The 26,897-nt window shown below is 44.2% G+C and overlaps 1 protein-coding gene across 4 annotated transcripts in view; it reads left to right on the forward strand.

The window, feature by feature from the left end:
- The window catches only part of CCDC171 (coiled-coil domain containing 171), a 202,615-nt gene continuing 175,718 nt past the window's right edge, over positions 1 to 26,897 (forward strand). The window contains exons 1-8 of one of the 4 annotated variants that reach the window (XM_083419470.1): positions 1 to 127; positions 1,605 to 1,772; positions 6,240 to 6,369; positions 7,838 to 8,012; positions 10,325 to 10,515; positions 11,335 to 11,466; positions 19,709 to 19,859; positions 26,807 to 26,895. In XM_083419470.1, coding sequence (XP_083275596.1) covers positions 1,723 to 1,772; positions 6,240 to 6,369; positions 7,838 to 8,012; positions 10,325 to 10,515; positions 11,335 to 11,466; positions 19,709 to 19,859; positions 26,807 to 26,895 — 918 coding nt within the window. In that variant the 5' untranslated portion in view covers positions 1 to 127; positions 1,605 to 1,722. The remainder of the gene's footprint in view (positions 128 to 1,604; positions 1,773 to 6,239; positions 6,370 to 7,837; positions 8,013 to 10,324; positions 10,516 to 11,334; positions 11,467 to 19,708; positions 19,860 to 26,806; positions 26,896 to 26,897) is intronic. The other 3 variants (XM_083419471.1, XM_083419472.1, XM_083419473.1) reach the window with 3 other exon arrangements.

Below are 26,897 nucleotides of genomic sequence, written 5' to 3' on the forward strand. Positions count from 1 at the left end.
GAGGCGCTGGGCGTGGCTTAGCTTTCCCGTTCCTCCCCTGGGTCCTAGAGTCCCCGGGCTCCCTTTCTTCTTCAAGCCTAAATAGACTTTTCTGGTCTGGGCTGCTCGTAACTGGCGGCTACACGGGGTACGTATGAAGGGGGTCGTGGGAATCGCGGCGGGGGCAGCGAGCTGCTGTGTTGGAGGAGTTTGGCAGGGGAAATAGACGGAAGGAGAGGGAGTTGATCCCAAACAGTTTGGTTTTGCAAGGGAGGAAGGAGGTGTGTGTGTGTGTGTGTTTATTATTAACAATATTAATATTAATAGTATTATTAGTGTACCGCCCTGTTACCCGCAGGTCTCAGGGCGGTTCCCGACATTCAAAATAAATCACAATACGGAATCACGAAATGCATGATAAAAACCCAGGAATCCTCACCTTGCTGGTGATTTGGCTAAAGCAGGGTTTCCCAAACTTGGGTCTCTGGCGGTTGCTGGTTTGTGTTTTTTAGGACTACAATTCCCATCATCCTTGGCCACTGGTCCTGCCAGCTGGGGATGATGGGAGTTGTAGTCCCCCCCCCAAAAAAAACTGCCAGAGACCCAAGTTTGGAAAACCTTGGGGCTAAAAGGCAAGAGCGAAGTTGTTCTCCTGCCCCAAGGAGCAATGATTGTACAAGGCAGCAGGGCGAGAGAAACTGAGTAGCTGTTAGGACTGCTGGCTTGTCCTGGCGCAAGTTCTGCGGCAGGTGGAGGTTCACCAGGTGCAGGTTTTCCTAGCATTGAGATGTGGCGATGGGGAAAGAGGCGCTTGCTGAACATCTCTCTGCCTTGCAGCTGCTATAAGCCAAAAAAGGGATTTTGTGTTACAATGCTAGTTAATAAGTGTGAGCCAAGCTTATCTCATAGGTGTACTGCTGCCTGTCTCACAAGCATTTGGGAAACTTATTTCAAAAGGTACATTTCCCTGCTGCCTAGGAAACATAACCCTTCCGTTATTACAAATATGTGGTTCATGCAACACCTTAATGTGAACTAACAAGGATTTCAGATGGTCCTTGGTGCAGTTTTGTCTTGCACTGATTTAGCTTCTCTTAGCAGGAGATTAGATTGCTGTGATTGTAAATAGTGATTTGTTTATTTTTAAACCACACACATACTTGCCTGCTTGACAGAAACTTGTAACCCCTCTGTCTATGAAGTGAGCACCGCTGATTTCAAAGGAACAAAGCAAGCAAAAGGAGGAGATATTTCCTTGATCTTCTGTAGTTGTGCAGAAGTTGTATTTTTTTCTTATCCCTGCATGGTAAGCCGCATCTACCCAAATCCACTTGTTTACAAGTGCTGCATTTAGATGCAACCTGTGCCCAAGGCTGTGAAAAGAATCTAGGTGCCCTAGTTGAATCTAAGCTAGGAGTGCAATGTGATTACTAAAAAAGCTCATGCTATCTTAAACTGTATTAAAAGCATCTCAGATCATGAGAAGGATTCATTCTGCTCTGTTCTGTGTTGGTTGAGCCATATCTGGAGTAGCGCTCCTAGTTTTGGGTGCCACATTTCAAGGAGAACACGCATTGAGAAGCGCATGCCATTAAAATATCCCTTTAAATGTCTTTATCATTTAGGGTTTCTTCAAGATGTGTGGGAGCAATGCATTGCCCAAAGTTTTTCTGTTGCAACAAAGAATATAAACGATGACGTTTACATTAATTGTCCACAATATGTAGAATAAGTGGCTGGAAAATGGAAGCCATGAATCCTCAGATCGATTCTCTGGTTCCTGAAAAGAAATGGTGAGTTTCATTCCTTTAATTAAAACACAATCCAATGATGCAAGTTTCAGTTGTGTGAGTGGATGGCAATTTCTGCTACCTGACAGTTCAGAAAACAAACCCCTGTGTAGTTTTTTGTAACAACTTTGACCAGAGTAACTGTTTCTTCAGCATAGCTTTCTGTTGTTTAGCTTTCAAACGTTTTCACAATAACCTTCCAATCAAACACATTGTTCTATAAGTTGACAGACCTTTTCTACTGTGTTATATCTTTATGTGTTACAAAAAGTTTCTCTATTAGTTATTTTATAATTTTTCTTCCGCTGTTTATATCATGAATCCTGCCCATGATTGCATTTGCCCATTGTATATTCTTTTAATAGTCCACAAAAGGCCTCTGTTTTTCTATGAAAAGTTCATCATTCTGATCTCTTAGTTTCGCTGTCAGCTTTGCCATTTCTGCCTAGTCCATAACTTTCAAAAGCCACTCTTCCTTCGTTGAAACTTTCCCTTCTTTCCATTTCTGTGCATATAATATTCTAGCTGCTATTGTCACATATGGAAATAGTTTAGTCATTTTCTTTGGAACCTTTGTCCCTATTATGCCTATAAGAAAAGCTTCTGGTCTTCGGGGAATAGCTCATTTAAACATTTTCTTCATTTCATTATCTATCATTTCCCAAAAGCATTTAACTTTTTGTACGTGTCCACTACGTATGGAAGAATGATCCATCTACCTGCTTACTTTTCCAGCATTTACTTGACGCATTCTTTATTTGGTGTTAAATGCCACCAGGACATCATTTTAGGATAGTTTTCTCTTTAACATATAACACACAGTAAATTTCACATCACTCCTCCCAAGAAACATCAACCTGGAATTCTCAAACAGAAACAGTTGTTGTTAACAGCTACTGCTCCTGTGTTTCCAGAGGTGATGGGGTTGTGTATAGTGTCTAAGCTGCTTTTTATGTTTTCTGTGATGTGTTTCCCTAGCCTTTCTACCTGAGCCTACATGGGTCAGAGCCGCTATTCTGCTGATAGAGGCAGCGGTGGCATAGCTCCAGTTATAAGAACCCAAGAAGGACCTGTTGGATCAGACCAATGGCCCATCCAGTTCATCATCCTGTTCTCCCAGTGGCCAACTAGATGACCGTGGGCAGCCTGCAAGTTGGACAGGAGTGCAACAGCACTTTTCCCACCTGCTATTCCCAGCAATTGGTATTCAGAGGCATGATGAGACGTGGGTGGCGCTGTGGTCTAAACCACTGAGCCTCTTGGGCTTGCCAGTGGGAAGGTTGGTGGTTCAAATCCCCATGACAGAGTGAGCTCCCGTTGCTCTGTCCCAGCTCCTGCCAACCTAGCAGTTCGAAAGCACACCAGCGCAAGTAGATAAATAGGTACCACCGCGACAGGAAGGTAAACAGTGTTTCCATGTGCTCTGACACTCGTCACAGTGTTGCGCCGGAAGCAGTTTAGTCCTGCTGGCTACATGACCCAGAAAGGCTTTCAAACACTGGCTCCCTCGGCCTGAAGCGAGATGAGTGCCACAACCCCACAATCGCCTTTGACTGGACTTAACCATCCAGCGTTCTTTTACCTTTTTAATCTATTCAGAGGCTTACTGGCATTCTGTGAATGCATTGTTGTTAATTATCTATCATTGCGCTGCCCTATACATTGCATAATTTCTTTCTAAATACTGATTTAACTGTGTTTCTGTTTTTCGGCTCCCCTTGCTTTGAGTGTTGCTCCCATAGAAAACACCAGTAAGATCAGGGTGCAGTTATATTATTTTTCTAAACCCCCTGTTTTTACTCGGAATGCTAAATGCATGTCTGTGAGGTAAGAGTCATACCTGGCTTCTAACAAGTTGTGTTTTCCATGCCCGAAATAGAACATTAAATTAATTGCGTGCATTTGTATTGCAGTAACACTAATATTGCCATAATTAAACCGCCAGCTGTGTTCATCTGGTGCAAACCTGTTTCCTCTTGACACAGTTCAAACCAATCAGCTTCCCTTTCTGCTTCTCGTTAATTGGAAAGATGGCTTGAATCATATATTGCCAGCTGTGGCTGCTCACACACCATTCCCACTAAGGTTTGATACAAAGCAAGCCATTTTGAAGGACCCAGCAACCTGGTTGCCTGCCACAGTAGATTCACCCTATTACTATTGCTTTTAATGTATGACCCTCCCCTGCAGTGCTAGAAACTCAGATATATAAGCTAGGCAGCAAATGGCTCCTTAAACCAGGGTTGCAGCCACCAAAACAGAATGCCTAGTTGCCATTTTTGGGCCAGATGGCTCAAAGGTCATATTTTTAATACGACTTTTGGGTTCCTGAAATTCATTCTGATTGTGTAGATGAAATATAACCAGGGCCGTTTGATGAGGCCCTAAGCTACTAAAGGTAATGGGGCCTTTTATATGTGATATTTTAGAGAGCAGGCTAGCAGGCCGTTACTTACATCCTAGGAGCCTACACAACACAAAACACTGTTGCTGTATGAAGGTTTTATTTTATTTGTTTTTTATCTTATATTTTGGAAATGTACATCAAGGGTTTTTTCCCCTTTTAATTCCCCCCCCCCCCCCAAGAGAGTGGGGCCCTAAGCTATAGCTTGTTTAGCTTATATGTAAATCTGGCACTGAATATAACAGATTTTCACAAGGTAAAGGACCCCTGGACGGTTAAGTCCAGTCAAAGGCGACTATGGAGTTGTGGCACACATCTCGCTTTCAGGCCGAGGGAGCCGGCGTTTGTCCACAGACAGCTTTCTGGGTCATGTGGCCAACAAGACAAACAGCTTCTGGCACAATGGGATACTGTGACGGAAACCAGAGCGCATGGAAACCCCATTTACCTTCCCGGTGTGCTTTCGAACTGCTAGGTTGGCAGGAGCTGGGACAGAGCAACGGGAGCTCACCCCGTTTGAATTCGAACCGTTGACCTTCTGATCAGCAAGCCCAAGAGGCTCAGTGGTTTAAACAACAGCGCCACCCACTTCCCTTATTTCTACAGGATGTGTTGCTAGTGTGTGACAACACTCAAGGTCCTAGGATCCCCAGGCACACACCTCCAGGTGGTGGCGGCATCAGCCGCCATCTTGGTGCCCAGGCATCTTCACTTGGTCGCAAGTGAAATGCTCCTGGCACCTGGCGAATTTCGAACACGATATGGGCATAACTTCAAAGATCCCCTACAGTGGCATTTCTGTATGGATTTTCTGTTGTCTGGAAGCTCCAGCTATGAGCTCCCTCTCAATTCCTCCGCAATTGCTAAAGGGTAGCCATGCTAAGCTCAGTTCTTTGCTAAAGCCTCCCAGTGACCACAGATTAATCAGCTCTATCAAATGTTAACCATGATCTGGTTAAACAAAAATGGCTCAGTGCTGTTCGTAAGGAAAAGAAGAACTGGGTTCCCATGTTTCTTTGAAATGTCGTTGAATTGCTGTCTCATCACCAAATACTTCAGAAATGCACCAGTCAGTGTTGATACAGCTAAAAGTGATTGTCGGCATTCACCTTTCTCTAGCTTATCAGAGAGGAACTGTGGGTGGGATTCAGCTGATGAGACCCACCCTGGAAGACCCCCTCCACAAGGAATCAGTTTGATTTTATATGTTGTGGTCTTGTTTGTGAACCACCCTGAGACCTCCGTGTATAGGGCGGTGTATAAATTGAATAAATAATAATAATAATAATAATAAAATAATAATTCTGCTGGCACACTGGTTCTTCATACTTCTCTTTGCCCTGGGTCTCCCCGCCCCCCCAGTTGGCATTTTTTTGGGGGAGAGGGCTCCAGTAGAACCCTATAACAGCCAGGAAGAGGGGGGACTGTTCCATATAATCATTAATTTGATTTGAATCAATTTTAAAATGAAATGATTTTAGAATGCTGTGTTACTTTTATTGTTGTTAGCCGCTCTGAGCCCGGCTTCGGCTGGGGAGGGTGGGATATAAATAATTTATTTTTATTATTATTAGTAGTATTAGTATTAGTATTAGTAGTATTATTAGTATTATTATTATTACAAGCCAAAATGCTTGCCGTAAGAGAACAAATTGTCAGCATTCACATATAAAGTATTTTTTACCAAATATAGACTGTTACTTTAACAGAACATCTGGACTTTGAAGCAGAAATGTAGAAGCAGAGACATTTTCAGTGTTCCCACCCAACTGAGAAAGACCTTGTGTTTTTCTGGCCATGATGTGAAAACTTTTGCTTTCATACTAGGAGACAAAATGTGACAGCAACAAATAGCAGTGCAGATATCCTGGACGGTTTTTGAAGCTTGAAATAAACATGATAGAATGTTATTTGTGACTGGGTTTTGGTGCAGTTTCAGGAATAGCCAGGTCTCTGGCATATTTCAATGAGCCAGATGTGTTTAGAGTTGCAGCCTTGGTCATTTAAAGTTCAAAGCAGATCCGAGTGCAAGATGGCTGTCAATTAAAATCTCTGCATTTCGGAAGCAGGCAGGCTGGAAAGACATTTCCATGCAATCGTAGCGAGCCAGAGATGGAAACGAAGGAGGACCTGAGAAGAAAACTCCATCAAGCCAAGAAAGAGAAACTGGATATAACTGCTAAACATAATGCAGAAGTAAGTACTTCTTGATCATGCAAAATCTTTGTGTATACAATGGCCTCATCTTGTCTTGTGGCCTGGCATATGTTGGTGTGGCCCTAGGCTCTACCTGTCTTACATCAACATTTAGAAGTGCTTCTTAAGATACGGGAATTCAAATGCTGCTTTGTTTTATGACGAAATGAATGAAATTATTGACTTTATAACATGAAAGTCCAGTTCTAGTGGAGAAGTAGCTCAGTAATTTGCATTTTGTACAGTATGACACCTGGTGTTCATTGGAGAGTAATCAGTCCCTCAGGAGGGACTGTGAAAGGAAGGAGTTTATATTGTCATTCAAAATTTTATTTGCCTTTGTCCTTTCCCACTAACTCAGCTTCTTCCTTAGCAAGGAAAAGTCACATGTATCTACTTCTCATTTCTTAGGTGCATTCTGCATAGGGAGAAAACATTATTTTAATTTGATTTTGATTGATCAAATACAGTGGTGCCCCGCAAGACGAATGCCTCGCAAGACGGAAAACCCGCTAGATGAAAGGGTTTTCCGTTTTGGAGGTGCTTCGCAGGACGAATTTGCTATGGGCTTGCTTCGCAAGACGAAAATGCCTTGCGATTCCTGGGGCTTTTTCCCCTCCCCCCCTCTTCCCCAAGCCCCTAAGCCGCTTAACAGCTGTTCGCTAAGCCGCTTAACAGCTGTTCGCTAAGCGGCTTAACAGCTGATCTAAGCCACTTATCAGCTGATCTAAGCCGCTAATAGCCTTTTAGCAGCTAATCCGCTAATCCCTTAAGCCTTTAATAGCCGCTAATAGCCGCTAAACCGCTAATAGCGCTAATCCGCTAATGGGCTTGCTTCGCAAGACGAAAAAAACCGCAAGACGAAGAGACTCGCGGAACGGATTCTTTTCGTCTTGCGAGGCACCACTGTACCACCACAGCTTCCCTGTGTGTATTCTGTCCCAGCTGAGGGACAATGTTCTGCCCTCGCAATAGAAGCCAAACTAGTCTAAAAAATTAAGAAGGACCGAAATAAAAAGCAAAAAAGGCAAGGGAGAAAAAAGGAAAAGAAAATAGATATAAAACCCCACCATCACAATTATATCTCATCCTTTCTCCATATACAGAAAAGTAGACCCTCCCGGCTCTGGGAGATCCTTTCTTCCTGGTCTCCCACCTCACTGTGTATGTCCTCATCAAGATAGAGGACTTTGAAAAGTCAAAAATCTAAAAATAAAAATAAAAAATCTCATTATTAAGACCAGAATTATCCATTTCCAGTCCAGTTCAGTGAATTCTTTTCAAGGAGATTCCATCTGATCTTAATATTAAAGTTCTTCCTTCTACGTTTTCCACTTGTTTCTCACATCGGTCCTCAGCTGCCTAGAAGCCATTTTAAAATAGTCTCCAAATATGCCTTGAGCCATTTGCTTCTTGAAATATTGCACCCGCTATCAATGGTAGTTACCTGGGGCCATTCCTTTTGCAGCTATCCAACTACGAAAGCCAGATTGCCAAGTTGCGAGCCGAGGTAGAGAAAGGTGAGGCTGTTCGGCAAAGCCTGGAGTATGAGCTGGCTTGTGCAAGGAAAGAAGTTGGTATAGAACGGTATTCCTCAGAGGGCAAGTTGTGTGAAGCCGACATGCAAATAGAACAGCTTCAAGGTAAGATTTGCGTCATCCTACTAAAAAATGAATGGTCCTAAAACACAGCCTTTGTAGTCTAAACTGATACGCTGCCTTAATTCCACTGACTGCACCTTTCTTTACCTTCTGCAAACCCCACTACCCAAAGTAAATAAAATGATGAACATTCTCAATTTCGTTCTTTCACTGCTCACCATTTTTCTGTTCCTAAGCGATCAGTTCAGATTCTTTGCTATCCTACTCTTTAAAAAATAAGTTGTAGCCCCCTTTCCCTAAAACGTAAGTGTTAATGAAATTCATCTACCCTTCATCTTTAATTATGGGATCAAAATTCTGTTCACATTCATAGTTCAGCGGCTGCGAAAATGCCACCAATAAACGCTTTAGATTCAAATCTGACATGTCATCTGCTTTGCTTTGTATACATACACCAAATCACATCCATCACTGTATTCTAAAAAGCGTGTCTTTTAGAATGGATTTTCTTTTTAAAATGACTTTCCTTTTGAGTCACCTTGTCATATTTTGAACAAAAACTTTCTTTGGGGAAATATACAAGTGAAAGGCTTTTGGTTTTCTGCACCTTTCTTTTCCACTGGCTATTGAATAAACCTAAATTATCATTCAGTTTCTGAATTAGAAGCCATTGGTACTGAATCCAGACTATCTGGCTTCTTCGTTTTCTCCTGGGTAGTGGTTTAATTAATGCTTTTTCTCTCCGGTTGCTTAGAGATTTCTCCCTTTCTTTCTTTCTTTCTTTCTTTGATTGCTTTGGGTTGGTGCTATAATTTCTGCTCTGTGATATGTTCAGACATGCTGTCTGAAAGGTTTGCATGTGGACTTCTTTTTTCTTTGTTTTTCTCAGAAAGGTGTTTGGGTTGTGACATTTGATTTAGTGTTTTCCCTCTCGATTTACACCTTGTTTCCCTCCCTGCAGAAGCTCCCTTTCTTTGCCTATTTTTAAATGACTGGAACTGTCGTTCTAGTCTTTGTGGTCCGAAATTGTGTTCATCCACACACTTGCAATTGCAGTACCCCGTGGCAACAGTAGAATCTCTGTGCCTGAAAGGAATCATAATTACAGGTTTCAGCGGATCACAGTCGCTTGAAAATTTACTACCTTGGACAAAACGTCACCTTTTTTATTGCCGGCTCCTGCTTTGTCTTCAGATTAAAGGATTTGTTTATTTCCCATCTGGCCTTCAAAGTCTGAGACACCAAGAATCTGTCTCAGTTTCAACTGATGTAGCTTTCTCTAGCCTGGGATCGTCTAGATCAGCAGTTCTCAACCTGTGGGTCCCCAGATGTTGTTGGACTACAACTCCCATCATCCCTGAGCTCTGGCCTTGCTAGCTAGGGATGATGGGAGTTGTAGTCTAACAACATCTGGGGACCCACAGATTGAGAACCGCTGATCTAGATGATGTTAGACACTGGCTCCCATCAGTGCCAGCTGACATGGCCAGGAATTCTTGAAATTGTAGTTCAGTGACTTCTGGAGGATACTGTGGGAATGTTCAGGGAGGCAGGAGAGGATATATTATTTATTAATATCCTTCCCAACTTGCGCTAGCAGTTCTATAACTTAGCAGAGTTTTACATTCCCCTTTTTAACGCACAGCAGGTAACTTGTTGCAGGCTTGTTTAAGCCTCTCAATATTAGGTTCCTGGTAAAGGTAAAGGACCCCTGAGCATTAAGTACAGTCGCGGACAACTCTGGGGTTGTGTTCATCTCGCTTTATTGGCCTAGGGAGCCGGCGTACAGCTTCCGGGTCATGTGGCCAGCATGACTAAGCTGCTTCTGGCAAACCAGAGCAGCGCACGGAAACGCCGTTTACCTTCCCGCCGGAGTGGTACCTATTTATCTACTTGCACTTTGACGTGCTTTTGAACTCCCTCTTAAAATAATAAACACCCCACAGTCTTGTATAAAGTATATAAAATAAGTTTACTCACATCATCAGTTCACTGTTGGATCCCTGAAGGCAGACTAAGTTACAAAGTATATCCATATACTGGATAATCCCAGTGTCCTCTGTTGACTGGAAGCCAACAGAGCAACTCTAGCTAAAAAGCTGCTTCGACAACGGAGGAGGACAAAGAGAGGAAGTCAAAGAGAGAGGGTGTGCTGCGTGCCTTGTCCTTTTGTTACCTGGGCAGGTAAGGTCACACCCACCTTTAGTCACATGCAAAGGAAGTACCGTATTTTTCCGTGTATAAGACTAGGTTTATTAACAAAACAAAACAAAAAAGGTTTAAAACTTTTGCTGGTTTTAATTATGTTTCAGCAGTGCTTTTAAGTTGAACTAGCTTGTTTCTCTTCCCATTAGCAACAATCAGAGCTTTGCAGCACAAGTTGAATGAGACAGAGAGAACCTATCGCATAGCTAAACATCAGTGGGACGAAGACCAGCAACGACTCATCAACGACATCTCTGAAAAAGAACTCATCATTGATACTTGCAACAGTGAATATGAATTCCTTTTGAAGGAGAAGGCTAAACTGGACAGTATTTTGAAGGTATGCATTTATTCACACTGTGAGTATTGGGACCCACCTCTATATAGTTCCATCCTTATTTCAGACATCGGGATATATCGGTATATCGCAGTGTTTAGCTGGTGATATATCGCAATGTTGAAAACCAGATATCGCTCTGCCCTAATGGGGAGAATCTGGAACAATGTACTGTCTTCTTCTTATCAACCTGTGTTTCTTCCAAAGAGCATGGGGGGGCATTTATGCCCTTCCCTTTCCTTTTAACTCTGTGTGGTAGGTTTTTCTGATGATGACTTGTCAAACTTCCCCCATCCCATGTACATGAAAAATTGAACAGGTATACAGAAAGTTGGCATAGCAAAACAAGTCAATCCAAACTTACCAGTGCTGAAAGCCAGGTCATACTGTCATTTGAGATTCCGGTTTGCAGGCAAGGATGTTTTGAGTAAACCATCGTTTGTAGTATTTAGTTACAATGGCTTTCTGCTTACTAGAAGTGGAAGTTAGCTTTCTTCTCCCCTCCAAGAAAGAGGAAGAAGAGCTGCTGAGCTAGACAATTCTCTGTTGCTCTTTCCCAGTCTTCCAAGCCGTGGTTTGAAGGCTCCTCGGCATGTGACTAACATATTTGATGCAAAGACCCATTCACTCATTCAGCTTGCTGAATTTGTAGTGAGTGAAGGAAGATAGTCTTGTGGGAATGGTCTCTCTCTGTTAATAACATTAGAGAATTGGAATCAAATGCATGTGTCCTTATTTCTAACTGCTATTATTAGTTTTAGGGTTGTGGTGCATGGTACCTATGTTTTAATTAAATAAAAGTTAAACTTTATCCATACAAAGGAGACTTTGGAGCACCACCAGAAGCAGAGGAGCATAATAGAGGCAGAGATCAGGGAGGAGGCAGCAAAGGAATTTAGGTCTCAGGCGGATCGGTGGAAAGCAGAAAGAAATGAACTCCAGTTTCTGTTGCAGGTATTCCTGGTCATGTTCAGCAATGCTACTTTTAGCCATACTAATGTCTATATGTGATGAACTAAACCTAGCATGCATTTACAGTGGTACCTTGGTTGCCAACTTAATCCGTTTTGGAAGTCCGTTCCAAAACCAAAGCGTTCCAAAACCAAGGCGCGCTTTCCTATAGAAATGAATGCAAAATGGATTGATCTGTTCCAGACTTTTAAAAACAACCCCTAAAACAGCAATTTAACGTGAATTTTACTGTCTAACAAGACCATTGATCCATAAAATGAAAGCAATAATCAATGTACTGTACTGTAAAATAAATAAAACAGTATTCTAGATGATTAATTTTTTTAAAAAAAATCTTACCTGCACCGATGATAGTCATTGTTTGGATGGGGTTCTTTATCCATTTCCACAGTCACTCAATCAATCAATCAATCAATAGCTGAACTGGGATCCACACAGCCACAAAAACAAATTAACTGAAAAAACCTCAACACAAAAAATGCAAAATAAATAGCAAAACAAAAGCACCAAATATGAGCTCCAAAAATCACCTTGGAACACTGCAGTCGGAAACGGAAGGCTTGAATTACAATGGGGGGGGGGTGTGCAAATTGGCAGCGCAACAGGAAACACAAGGGGACTCAAAACAGTCGGCTTCAAAAAAAAAGTTCGAAAACCGGAACACCTGCTTCCAATTTTGCAGTGTTCGGGTTCAGAGTTGTTTGTGAGCTAAGGTGTTCAAAAACCGAGGTACCACTGTAATTCTTTAAGTGCACTGGATAACATACTTTAACTTATTATTACTGTTAGTCTGAGCCCTTCAGGGACAGTTGGAAATGGAAAGCAGATGTCTTTTTGGACTTGCAATGAGAGAGTTCATAAAAGTTGCTACCCGCCCCCCCTTTTCCTACAGATATTGCCCTATATGCTCCCATGTCTCCGATACCTTTCAGATCTAGATGTCAGAGTTCGTGAACACTCTGTGACGTTGACCAGGTTTTCTTCTGCTATTTATTTTGACATTTTCCTACTCTGCCCTGTGGTGCAACTATGAATGCTGGTGGTTTTTTTTTGGGGGGGGGGTGTTGTCAGATTTAACTATGCATTAAAATAAGGCAAGATGTGGCCTGGCAAGCTTTTGGTGTTGCGTGTTTTGTGGCTGCTCTGCAAAACGCTTGCCTTCCGTTGTCCACAAACAATCGAACTGCAGGCTTCAAACAGGAAGATCTGATCCTTTTAGCCTTGCCTTTCAAAACAGATTTCAATCATGGCATGCAAATGCTTGCTAGAGAATCACCGAAAATCAGGTTGGGAGGCTGGAGCCAGGGTTGCTGTTTTTTTATTGTGGCTTTTTGTGCATGAGCCGTGTGCTCGTGTGCACAACCTCTCCTGGTTCCCAACTGGGTGAAACAAACTTACCGTATTTTTTGCTCTATAAGACTCACCTTTTCCCTCCTAAAAAGTAAGGGGAGATGTGTGTGCGTCTTATGGAGCGAATGCAGGCTGCGCAGCTATCCCAGAAGCCAGAATAGCAAGAGGGATTGCTGCTTTCACTGTGCAGCGATCCCTCTTGCTTCTGAGATTCAGAATATTTTTTTTCTTGTTTTCCTCCTCCAAAAACTAGGTGTGTCTTGTGGTCTGGTGCGTCTTATGGAGTGAAAAATACGGTACTCGGAAGCCACAATTAAGCTTGGCTTCCTGTGACCCCCCGCAACCCAGGATTGTGGTGAGTCGCTCCCTAACAAGCCCGGATTTTTAAACCGATAGCAGATCGCCGTTTCCTGGCTTGCTAGTGAGCAAGGAACCACAATCCCAGAAGCTTAATTGTGGCTTCCGGGTTTGTTTCTCCTTTTTGCATCAAGGGAGGAGGAGGAAAGAGCCAGGAGCGATTGACCAGTATGCTGCATGTCCACGTTAAACCACAATAAGCCAGCAACCCTGATTTATTGTCACATGCAAATGTGGCCAGTGCCTGGTAGCAGACAGAAAGGCAGCCTTGGACCATAAACCGTTTGAAGAGTTGTCCTTTAGAAATAAGGAGAATTAACCATGCTTTTAAGTTGCTCCTTCCACCTGCGGTGTTCATCTGCCTAGTATTCTCTTATCCAAGGAAGACCAGAGGTTCTGTAATAAATGCAACAGCAGCATCTTGTGGCCAGAAACACAGCATACCACAGTAGATTTTTAAATTTTTAACACCTGGGTCTGCAGTTCATTGAAGCCCACATAGTTTGGGTCTATTCTGTTTCCCTTCCGTTGAAGTTGTGGTGATAAAATGTTTAATTCCAGCTACTTGAATTGGGCCGTGGGAAAAATTAAAATCCTCAAGTCTCCCCTGGTATTTTAACTTCATACTTAGTCGTACCGTTTCAGTGAGAATGAGTCGATTTGGGGACTGCTCCCCTCCTCCCTCCCTCCTATCCTTTGTATCATGGGTAGGCAAACTGAGACCCAGGGGCCGGATCTGGCCCAATCGCCTTCTAAATACGGCCCGCGGACGGTCTGGGAATCAATTTGTTTTTACATGAGTAGAATGTGTGCTTTTATTTAAAATGCATCTCTGGGTTATTTGTGGGGCATAGGAATTAGTTCATTTCTCCCCCCCCCAAAAAAAAATAGTCCGGCCCCCCCACAAGGTCTGAGGGACAGTGGATCCTGCTGAAAAAGTTTGCTGACCCCTGCTCTGTATGGATGAGATCCAACGTAGCATAACTCATGCAATAAGGTTTCTTCTTCCTCTCTTCCCCAAGTGCTCTTGAGTTTGGTAAACTATTGAGGGCAAATGACTGATCCACTCTTATTTTGTGTGTACAATCGCACCTTGGTTCTCGACTGCCTTGGTACTCGTCCGTTTTGGCTCCCAAACGCCGCAAACTCAGAAGTGTTCCGATTTGCGAACGTTTGTTGGAAGCTGAACGTCTGACGCGGCTTCCGATTGAGTGCAGGAAGCTCTTGCAGCCAATCGGGAGCCGCGCCTTGGTTTTCAAACATTTTCAGAAGTCGAATGGACTTCCGGAACTGATTCCTTTCGAGAACCAAGGTACGACTGCATAAGATGATTTTGTACAGAAACAAAACAAAATACCAATCCCACAGAACCTAGAAGGCCAAGGCCCTACATCAGTGTTTCCAAACTTAGGTCTCCAGCTGTTTTGGGACTACAAATCCCATCACCCCTCCCCACTGGTCTTGCTAGCTAGGGATGATGGGAGTTGTAGTCCAGAAAGAAGCTGGAGACCCAATTTTGGGAAGCACTGCTCTAGATAATCTGTCACCTCCTTCCAACCTTACTTTAGTATATATATAGTGCATCAACCTTGTGATGTACAAGAAACAGCCTAAAGAGGAAGCCTATTTGTTAGCTTAGTTACGAGGGAGATGACTCTGATTCTTTAGAGACAGCTTTTCCAAGGCACAGATGGCAGGTGGGTGCTGATTTATGCTTCCTCAGGAACTGAAAACGACGGCTCTGTTTATGTTTCTGAAGTTCAGTTTATTTATATAATGCTTAGAAGCAGATATTGACAATGGATTGAAATTATCTTCTCCATCTGCTGCTATATACGAAGTACAGATTTGAAAAGGAGTTGGTTGTCTTGGCTCTGCACAGTTTCTGCATTCCCTGGATGCGCTGTCTTGCTCTTGACCTCTGCAAAAGTGGTGGTTATGATTTTCATTACAGCCTGACACATTTGAATCTTTCCTTACTCTCTTGATGTACTGTATAATGCTCCATTTGCTCCTGCTTTTTTTTGTTTTGCCTCCCTTTGTAAAATGGAACTATTTTAAAATTTTGTCACTAACTTTGGCCATCTTTTTGATAAGACAGAAAGGCGGGTTCAAAAACTATGTTGTTGTTTGTACAAACAGATGGCAGGCTGGTGCCGTCTATTATTTCTGCATCTTTCATGGAGTTCAAACCAGGTGCCTAAATTAACAATGGATGACCCTTCTGACAGCTGCTGTGTGCCTGCCCAATAGGAAAAACCAGAAATTAGTTTTATTGCATGGTTGGAAATCATTTCTGGCTTTAAAAAATAATATTGGGCATGGTATGTGTGTAAAAGAGAGAGAGAGAGAGAGAGAGAGAGAGAGAGAGACTTACCAGAACCGTAGCAAGGGCTGGTAATTTTATTCCTTAATTCCCCCAGCTGATGAAAATTGCCCTTCCATGCTGAAAATCCATTGGCACTAACTGTGTGTCAGGAGTGTGTGCAGGAGCCAGGCCCTGTGACCAACAGGACTTTGCAGGACTGGGGCCTTCCTAAGTTTGTTCTGAAGAGGCAAGGCGTGGCCTCACAGGTGAGGCCGATTGGTAACTCACAGCACCTGGTGGCAAGAGCTGGGAAGGGATATAAGGTTAGCATTTCCCTTCGGCTCTTGGCCACAGCAACACGCTTCCTGCCTTGCTGCGTTTGGCTTCTTGCTTCCTGATCCTTGAACCTCGGCTTCTTGACTCCCTGCTTCTTGATCCTTGGACCCTTGAATTCTTGCTTCTTGATCCTCAGACCCCTGACTTTGTGCCTCCTTGCTTCCTGACCCTCGGACCCTTGGCTTCTTGACTCCTGCTCCCACCCCGCTATCTTCCCCCAGTCCTGACCTCCCCTGCCAGGACTTTGATCACCCGTGAACTGGACCGTGACACTGGGAATGTTCAGGGAGGTAGGAGAGGATATATTGTTTAATGATATCCTTTCTAACTTGCGTTAGCAAGTTCTATATCTTAGCAGAGTTTAAACACACTGCTGTTTGCTTGTTGTAGGTTCGTCTGAACCTCTCTATGTAATATTCCTGTTAAGATCCCTTATTGTCCCTCTTAAAAAGAATAGACACGACAATCTCATTAAAGTCAATATAATAGTTTACTCACATTCATTCAGTTCACAGTTGGATCCCTGAAGGCAGACTTAGGTTACAAAAGTGTGTGTATATATATATATATATATTTGCTTTCGTAGATTTTTACGGGTACAGGAATGCAGGTTTTGGTGTCCTCGGGTGTCTTCCCGTGTAAAAGTTGGGGTGTCTAGGCGACGTTTCGACGAGGTCTCACTCGTCATCTTCAGGCTGGTGCTTTCGGCTTCTTGTTACTGGAACAGAGCAGGATCTCAGTGTTTGAGTTCCTATAAATACTGTTGAGGAGGTGTGGTGTATAGCCTCCAATGTTCTGGGCAGAGAGGAGGTTCCCAGGCTAGTGTGCCTTTTCTTCTTTTGTTCCTTAATTACTTGAGGATATCTTGAGTGATTTCTTGAGTGATTTCCTGAATCCCACTTAGGTGGGTCATTAGGTGTGGATTAGTTGCTAAAGCCTTCGTGTCTTGAACTATATATATATATATATATACACACACACACACACACACACACATACATGTGGAACTATCCTATAAGCGAGTTAGTTCCTAAGTGAGTGCGACTGAGCAGTCCCTTCTCCTAAAACGCAGAAAAGCAAAATGGAGAAGAGGAGCAAAAGGAGGTGTGCTCACCTGCCCAGATGAGGCCACTCCCATATCTAGTCACATGCAGAGGACGTTTGTCCCAGCCCGGGAGGAAACAGGAAGTTTTCTCCTGGCTCAGTGATGGCCAAACTTGGCCCTCCAGCTGTTTTTGGACTGCAACACCCATCATCCCTAGCTAGCAGGACCAGTGGTCAGGGATGATGGGAGTTGTAGTCCCAAAACAGCTGGAGGGCCAAGTTTGGCCATCACCATCCTTGCTGGTACAAAGCAACCCCCTAGCATGTCCATTCTAGGAATGTTTTACTTGTAAGTAAGTAAGACTTGGTTTAAATATTTTTTTTTACAGAAAGACTCATTTTTGCTGGTATAATCTTACTATTTACAACCAGATGCAGGTTGCATTTTTGGAACAATAAGTTTTCAGAGTAGTTTTTCCAGTTATAACAGGGTGTCATCTGTTTTGGTTCTGAGCAGCTGTCAGAATGGAGTGCTCTGAGAATCAAGAAGAGCCTCTATTTGTTCCTAGAACTGAGATTTCCTGTTAGTGTGGGAAGAAGGGGTCAAGCTTTCCGCACTGTTGTGTCACGCTGACAATTGTGACGGGATCAGGAGGCCAAGTTGTCGTAAGAGCTCAGGCTGCATGCTTTTTTCTTGCCTGCGTTCTTTTAACACACTGGCTCTGGAGGGTTTTTTTTTCTTTCCTTTTCCTTGGCTGTGACCCCGCAGCAACCTTTTCCTTGAGCCGACTTGAGTCTGAGATTAAGACCGCGAGGAAGCAGTGCTGCAGGGGAAACTACACGGGTAGCTGTAAATGCCGCCTTAAGTACCCTGATCTCCACAACGAAGTCTTATCAGCCCCACGAGCTAATTATATGTGTTTTCCTCCCCCGCACAGAGGAGCTAAAACAAGACCAACACATTTAGAAATTAATGATGGAGAAAGCATTGTATTGGGCAGTTAAGCAGCCGCGGTAAATACATGCCCCGCGGAAGTTGTTTTTTACGAGCGTGCTGAACGCACAGACAAGCTGATAACCAATTCACAATATTCTCTCTGCTAAACTGATTGTAATACGTTGCAGGAAGAAGAAGCAGATCTGCAGATCTAGCCTCTTGAGTATCTTGCTCATGGGAAAATGCCCTTTTGGATTCTTTTTTTAAAATATATATAATTTTTATTAAATCTTTCAAATACTTTCAAAAAACCTTCAAATCAAATCATTACATTATTTCATAAGCTGTCTTCCCACCCTTGGCTCCACAATGTTTTTTTTGTACTTCTGCATTACAGTGGTACCTCGGGTTACATACGCTTCAGGTTACAGACTCCGCTAACCCGGAAATAGTGCTTCAGGTTAAGAACTTTGCTTCAGGATGAGAACAGAAATTGTGCTCCAGCGGCACGGCAGCAGCAGGAGGCCCCATTAGCTAAAGTGGTGCTTCAGGTTAAGAACAGCTTCAGGTTAAGAACGGACCTCCGGAATGAATTAAGTACTTAACCCGAGGTACCACTGTATTTTATTCTTCAAACTGCCCTGAGATCTTACGATGAGGGCGGTATAATGGTCCCTCCGGTTGCGGACGGGATCCATTCTGGAGCTCCGGTCGGATCCCGAGGTATCCGCAACTGGAGGGACCACTTCTGCGCACACACATGCGCTGGTAGAGCGCTTCTGCACATGCGCTTGCGGCAAAAACCCGGAAATATACTTCCGGGTTTGCCGGTCACGTATCCTGAAGTTTACGTAAGCGGAAGGATACGTAAGCAGAGGTACAACTGTATTTAAATTTTATAAAAACAAATCAACCTAATGTACCTCAGTGGGAACCATAAACTCCACATGGAGGTCTGTGGAGGGTAAGGTGGGGTAGAAATAAGTTAATAAGGAATTTATGTATTGCAGGTGGAGAAAAAGAATACTCAAGCACATTGCTCCTTACATAGACATGTAAACCAGTTTAGAAGTATGACCTTGAAGCACTTAAATTAATGTGTCTTTGAATCTCTGGGCAACTCTGCCAAACACTTCAGTCCCAAATTCTTATAAGCCTTACTGGTTGCATGCAGTGCTATTCTGCTAGAAAAAGAGATGCTGGAACTCGTCATGAGCACCTTCCTTATTCAATGGCACCCACCTGAGAGGGGCCAGAACTAATTAAAAAAAGCTCCGGTTGCATGGAACAGTCTTCCAGATAATTGTGACTAGGACCGCAGCCTTAGACAAGGAAGATGGGGTTTTGGGATGGGTGTGACGCTTGACTGCGTGGTTACTGACGGTAGGGGTCTAATATGTTCAAAGGAACCCCAAAGCAGCCTTCTCTTTGGTCCTTAGCACTAAGGGGGTCAGGGACGCAGGTGGCGCTGTGGGTTAAACTTCAGAGCCTAGGACTTGCCGATCAGAAGGTCGGCAGTTCTAATCCCCGCGACAGGGTGAGCTCCCATTGCTCGTTTCCTGCTCATGCCAACCTAGCAGTTCAAAAGCACGCCAAAGTGCAAGTAGATGAATAGGTACCACTCCAGTGGGAAGGTAAATGGCATTTCCGTGCACTGCTCTGGTTCGCCAGAAGCGGCTTAGTCATGCTGGCCACATGACCTGGAAGCTGTACGCCAGCTCCCTCGGCCTATAGAGCGAGATGAGTGCTGCAACCCCAGAGTCGGCCACGACTGGACCTAATGGTCAGGGGTCCCTTTACCTTTACTAAGGGGGTCATCTTCTTGTGACCTCTCTGCTTGTGGCTCAAGCAATAATTGCCCTCTCTCTCTCCCTCTCTCTCTGTTATATCAGGACAGCAACAGCGCAATGCAGAGCCTCCACCAGAAAATGCAAGACATGGAGATGCAACACAACAGCTGCGCCGAAGGGCTGAGGCAGCAGGCCAGCGAACTCGACTTCAGCGCCGAGCGAGAAGCCCGGCTTAAGAAAGAGCTTGAGGCAAGTGTCTCTCCCCCCCCCCCCCCCGGTTCTCGGAAGTGCTTTGGTGTTGGGGACTGACATATGGGAAGGTGCCTGTCTGACCATTGCCCCATCCAGCTCAGTACTGTATGCACCATGGGTAGGCAAACTAAGGCCCGGGCACCGGATCCGGCCCAATTGCCTTCTAAATTCGGCCTTCGGATGGTCTGGGAACATAGCGTTTCCCTTTTTAAAAGGGAAATTCCCTTATTCTGAATAGGATTCCTCGCAAGAAAAGGGGAAAGTTGACAGCTACATCTGGGAATCTGTGTGTTTTTACATGAGTAGAATGTGTCCTTTTATTTAAAATGCATCTCTGGGCTATTTGTGGGGCATAGGAATAGCACAAATAGAGTCTGGCCCCCCACAAGGTCTGAGGGACAGTGGACCGGCCCCCTGCTGAACAAGTTTGCTGACCCCTGGTCTACACCGACCGGCAGCCCTCCAGGTTCTCAATATGGGTTATCCATGTATCGTCCAAACCCGGTTTGAAGTCCCTACCATGATATTGGTTTCATAACAGGCAGTATATCACAAATCACAATGTTTGGGTGTGTGTTCTGTGCAAAAATTGCAATATGGGAAAACCGTGAAGGCCTCTGCATAGTTCCATACTTCGGACATCATGATGTGTCTATATATCGCGATGTTTAAAAGGTAAAGGGGACCCCTGACCATTAGGTCCAGTTGTGACCGACTCTGGGGTTGCGGCGCTCAACCACCTCGTCCTCTGTCGTCCCCTTCTCCTTGTGCCCTCCATCTTTCCCAGCATCAGGGTCTTTTCCAGGGAGTCTTCTCTTCTCATGAGGTGGCCAAAGTATTGGAGCCTCAGCTTCAGGATGTGTCCTTCCAGTGAGCACTCAGCGCTGATGGAGTGGCTTATATTCGGAGTTTATTCTCTCTCCCCCCCCCCCCACCAATTTTAAAGGTGCGGCTTATATTCGGGTGTGGCTTATATTTGGGCCAATACGGTACTTTTTTTTTCATAAAAAGGCACACTGTTCTGTGATATAGGCTACCCCTTTCTGCCAATAATTATTTTTTAAAAGGTGCAAGCAGATGTTACAGCAACAAATTGTCGTTTGCAAGGTAGGGTTGTCTTTAAATCCCTAACTGGGCAGCTTTGTAGTCTGAGGTGATGGCGAAGTAGATGAAGCAAAATGCACCATCTTTGTAGTGGAAATGATTGCCAGAATAGCTTTCTAAACTGTTTTTTTTATTATTAAAAAATATAGCAGTTTGAGAGATACTTAAGCAGAGCACATGTCGACCAGCTGCTATAAGGAAGATTTGTGGTGTTCCTTTGGTGCCCTCTGGTGGGTGTAGAAAGGAAATGTCACTGGTTGGAAAGTAATGGTGATTTCAAGAGAACATAAGATACCGTAATTTTCACTCCATAACACGCAGTTTTTCCCTCCTAGAAAGTAAGGGGAAATGTCTGTGCGTGTTATGGAGCGAATGCCTATGGATGGCGGGGGTATCTGCTGCAGTCATGGGCAGTCCGTGGCTCGCTTTGAAACAGCAAAGCGGGTGTAAGCGGCTCCTGTCAGCGAGCCAAGCCGGGGAGAAGGGAGAGAAGCAGAGCTTACGAGTGTAAGCGGCTCCTGTCTGGTTGGCTGCTTTAAAACAACCCCGTGCTCTATGTCCCTCTCTCCTCCCCACTGAGCTCGCTAAGTGGCAGCAAAGCTTTTCAGCCAGCCCAGCCGGGGAGGAGGGAGAGAAGCAGAGCGGGGTTGGCTGCTTTAAAACAACCCCGTGCTCTCTGTCCCTGCCTGCAGTTTTTTGCTGTCCGATTTTGGATTAGCCACTGTAGGGGCTGTGTGTGTGTGTGCTTGAGCTATCGTTCTCCTCCTCCTGCTTCCTGTTCACTCTCCCAGCACCCCTGCGCTCTCCCAGCGCCCCTGCGACTTTAGGATTGACACTCTGTGTGTGTGTGTGTGTGTGTGTGGGATCGTTCTCCTCTCGCTTCCCGTTCACTCCCCCTGTGACTTCCAGCGCCCCTGTGACTTTAGGATTGACACTCTGTGTGTCTGTGTGTGTGTGTGAGGTATCATTCTCCTTCTCTCGCTTCCCGTTCACTCCCCCAGCGCCCCTGCGACTTTAGGGCGACTTTAGCATGGATCCACATGGATCCTCAGGATTTTTGCATTGGGCTACCCCAAACTCACCGTCAGATCACATGTCTGTGGCCACAGCATGAACCACAAAAATCATACATCCACTGTTTCGTTTAGAATATTTTTTTCTTGTTCTCTTCCTCTAAAAACTATGTGCGTGTTATGGTCTGGTGCGTGTTATAGAGCGAAAAATACAGTAATATTGGCTGGAAGCCCCTTATCCTTTCCTCCAGTGTGGCCTTTTGGGATGATTGCAGGAAGTCCCACATAGAGAGCATGAAGGCAGTAGCTTTCCTGTGCTGTTTGCCATTCAGCAGCTAGTTTCTGATTTTGGAGGTTCACGTATTACTTTTTTCTATTTGTTAAACCTTCCCACCCACCCCCCGTTTCGCCTAAAGACAAGCCAAAAACAGAGCAGTTTGCAAACAGCAAAATCTCAATTGCAAGTGCAATAGTAAATTCCAGTTTCCAGTAAAACACAGAATAAAAACCAGAGGAATCTTGTTAACTGGCTTCTTACTTGAACAAAAAGAAAAGTCTGCTTCTTTAAAAAATACAGAGAGGCCTTCCTCTGCTCACAGGGTTTCATGTAGCCATTTTCCTTCATGTTTTTTCATGGCATCCTTACAAGATACTTCAACTGTGCCGGAAGTGATATATAAGGAAGCTTTGTGGAAGTCATATGGAAGTGATATATTGTGGAAGTGATATAAGGAAGCGATATATAAGTGATATGGAAGTGATATATTTGTGGATATATCACATATATTCCATATACAGTGGTGCCTCGCAAGACGAAAAGAATCCGTTCCGGGAGTCTTTTCGTCTTGCGGTTTTTTCGTCTTGCGAAGCAAGCCCATTGACGGAGTAGCGCTATTAGCGCTATTGGCTAAAAAAGGGCTAAAAACGGCTTTTTTGGGGGGGGGGGATTAGCGGTTTTGCTGCTAAAATGCTTTTAGCAGCTTAGCGATTCAGAATAAGGGGTTTTGGAGCAAAAAAAAAATTCGATTATTTTCGTCATTTTTCGTCTTGCGAAGCAAGCCCATAGGGAAATTCGTCTTGCGAAGCGCCTCTGCAGACGGAAAACCCTTTCGTCTTGCGGGTTTTCCGTCTTGCGAGGCATTCGTCTTGCGGGGCACCACTGTAATTTCCATAATGGTTGTGGATATATCACTTATGTATTCCATATAAGTGATATGGAAGTGATATATTTGTGGAAGTGATATAAGGATGTGATATATAAGGAAGCCTAAGGAAGCTTTGTACTGGCAGGAGTAAAATAAGAAGTAAGCCTAAGAAATGTTCATTTTCTTCCCTTCACCCTTTTTGTGTGTGTGGTAGAGCCACACGATTTGCTTTTGCGGCTCACTCCCTAGTATACCCAAGGCCTGAAATCACGGAGAGCCACTATTGGCCCAGGGGGACAGTAGATGGACCAGTTGTCTTGCTCGGTATAATCTTGCTTCCTAATTTGCGGACTCGATAGCGTAGTTTCGCTAAAAGAATAACGAAGATGTTACATGGGTTTTGGGGGGCAGAACCCAACCTTGCGCCTTCTTGCCTGGTGCAATGGGACTTCGCTCCCCCCCCCCCCGGCTACAGTTCCCTGTGCAACCCCAGAACCTGCTCTGAGGGGTCCCCAAATGCTATGGAGCAGATTATGAGAGTCCTTGAAGGCTGCAAGAGGAAGGAGATGTAAGCCCCGTTGTGTGAGCAAACATTCATTCTTCTGGTGCACAGACAGTTTGGGATTCAACCCTCTGCCTTGCAACTTGAATTCTTCTACTCAATGACCCAAGTCAATGACCCAATCCAAAGACAGTTGGCTGTGTCCCATTGAAATCACCAGGGCTTAGTTTCGTCCCTGCTAAGTTGCCTCGTTGGCTAACACCATGAAACTTGATGAGATTTCTACAGATTGAGGTCATATTTATTCCAGTATCCTTTGCTTTATTGGTAAGCATCCATAATTTAACACTCACCTTTTAAATCACAGGTAGACTACCAGTGGTACCTTGGGTTAAGAACTTAATTCGTTCTGTAGGTCTGTTCTTAACCTGAAACTGTTCTTAACCTGAGGCACCACTTTAGCTAATGGGGCCTCCTGCTGCCGCCGCGTAATTTCTGTTCTCATCCTGAAGCAAAGTTCTTAACCCGAGGTACTATTTCTGGGTTAACGGAGTCTGTAACCTGAAGTGTTTGTAACCCAAGGTACCACTGTACAGTCGTACCTCGGGTTACAGAATCTTTTGGGTTGCACGTTTTTGGGTTATGCACCACGCCAAACCCGGAAGTACCGGAACAGGTTACTTCTGGGTTTCGGCACATGCGCAGAAACACCTAATCGCAACCCGCGCATGCGCAGACGCGGCGCTGTGGGTTGCAAACGCTGCAGGTTGCGAATGTGCCTCCCGCACTGATCACATTTGCAACCCGAGCGTCCAATTGTGGCTCTTTTATGCTTTGGTCGAGGTCTTGATAGAACAATTATTTGGAGTTTCAGACACCCTTTTCCGCTTAAATGTTCCTTTGCACCTTTTAACCGGAAGATGGCCAAAGTGCTATTTTATTTATTAGTGTAAGACCAGGCATTCACAGGACCCATGATTGTTTTGTAGCATACTTTTGCCTTAATTTCTTTTTTTTTTAGTCTTGTCACGCTTTGGTCTGAAAATGCAAAAAGTGTAAAATAGAATGCAAAATGTAAATTAAGAGTGCCCCAAAACGGGATGAGGAAAGTATGTTAAGAACATAGCGAGTGGAGAAAGATGGACCTATGGTTTTTGCTCAAACCAAATTTTGGGGTGGTTCAATTTCGTGACTCAAGGGGGCTACCAGTTCAATTAGCTTGTGATCTATCGCACCCTTCTGCGATCTAGCCCCCCCCCCCCAAGTTTTGGGCTATAGGTCTCGCCATTCCTTTCTGTTGGCCAAGCTGGCTGAGACTGATGGGATTTGGAGTCCTACAACATCTGGAGGAAGACTGGTCTGTGACATGGTCTATCAGCTGCTGAGCTTATTTAAGCAATGCGTGCTATAAATAGACACATCCCTCCAGCCTCCCTCGGGATTTTTCTATATTGATGTTAGCACGCGCTGTCAGATCTGTTGGATAAACAAATTCTGGGTTGCTTACATAAGCCAGCAGGCCTGGTGCTTTGCCGGTGGTCCTGAAGACCTTATATATAAGACTTTATTTCTTTACCATTGACGCCCCTGAAACCTTGACTGTGCCAGTTGGGTCTTTGGTGATATCCTTCATTGTTGATTGTGCTCTAATATGCAGTAAATGTGTCTCTGCGTCATGTGACTTGAGAAGCCACAGATAAATCAGAAATCGATACTTCCCAACTTTGTAAAGAATCAGGAACAGAATCTTAAGCTGTACTGTGGAGACATGGATTCCTGGTCAAATGATGAAGGCTTTCATTTAATAAGTTTTTTTAAAATGATTGATATTTATACAAGAGTATTCAAGGCTGTTTAACATCTAACCATTTCCTCGTTCTTAATAGTTTATTAAAGTCTTCACAAATTGACTGATATAATAAGATTAAGCCAGTGAATACAGTCAAGAAGGAATGGAAGTGCTTGAATTATTATTTAGAAAGACAAGGTTCTAATGTAAAAATTTGGCTGTGTCTAGAATGACCTCGTGAATGGAAAAGGGGAAACGTGTGTGTGTGTATATATGTATATGTACCGTATTTTTCGCCCTATAGGACGCACCGGCCCATAGGACGCACCTAATTTTTCTTTGGGGGGGGGAATTAAGGGGGGGATTATCCCCCCCCCCAGGCGCTTGCTGGGCTGGCGGCAGGGAGAAGCAGGCTTCTCCCCGCCGCCAGCCTCCAAAGGACGTCGGGAGACAGCGGGATGGCGGCGTTCCGCCTCCCCACTGTCCCCCGAGCTTGTGGGGCTGGCGGTGGGGCTCTCCTGAAGCCTGGAGAGCGAGAGGGGTCGGTGCGCCCCAACCCCTCTCGCTCTCCAGGCTTCAGCGAAAGCCTGCATTCACCCCATAGGACGCGCACACATTTCCCCTTCATTTTTGGAGGGGGAAAAGTGCGTCCCATAGGGCGAAAAATACGGTATATGTGTGTGTGTGTGTGTGTGTGTGTGTGTGTATACACACACACACACACACACACACCTATATATTAAGATAAAAATAATACTGAAATACAGATAACATATGAAATGTGAAAGGACGCGTTGTGAGAGTGATGGAAGTCTATTACTATTATTTTGTAAAATAGTGTTTATTGTATTGAAATATTATACTTTATTCTTTTTTAGTCTACTTTTCTTCACAATTTTTTTCTTTTCTCTATCCCCCCCCCCCCCCCGTTTCCTTTTTCCTTTTTCTTTATATTATTCTTTATGTATGGCTTGGTATTGATGTATTTACTTTGCAATAAAAATTCTAAAAAAAAAAAAAAGTCTTCACAAATGCCAATGAATGCCTTTCCTGTTGTGTGGTGGTGTGGTTTTTAATTTTTTTGACATCTGATGGGACGGCGTTCCACAAGGTGGGCGCCACCACCGAGAAGGCCCTCTGCCTGGTTCCCTGTTGCTTCACTTCTGACACTGAGGGAACCACCAGAAGGCCCTCAGAACTGGACCCCCATGTCTGGACTGAATACGCTCCTTCAAGTATACTGGGCTGAAGCTGTGTAGAGCTTTAAAGCTCAGCACCAATGTTTTGAATTGTGTTCGCAAACACACAACATTGCAATCTATCCAAGAAGTACTTGAGAGAGATTTCCAGGGTGTTTGCATCTTTAACTAGCTTGAAATTTCTGTTTTTAGGCAGCTACATTGAGAATAAAGAAACTGGAAGAAAACGTCGAGGCAGAGAGAGCGGCACATCTGGAATCAAAATTTAATTCTGAAATAATCCAGGT

The sequence above is a fragment of the Podarcis tiliguerta genome (assembly GCF_965153285.1).
Source record: "Podarcis tiliguerta genome assembly, chromosome: 17".
NCBI classification, from domain to species: domain Eukaryota; kingdom Metazoa; phylum Chordata; class Lepidosauria; order Squamata; family Lacertidae; genus Podarcis; species Podarcis tiliguerta.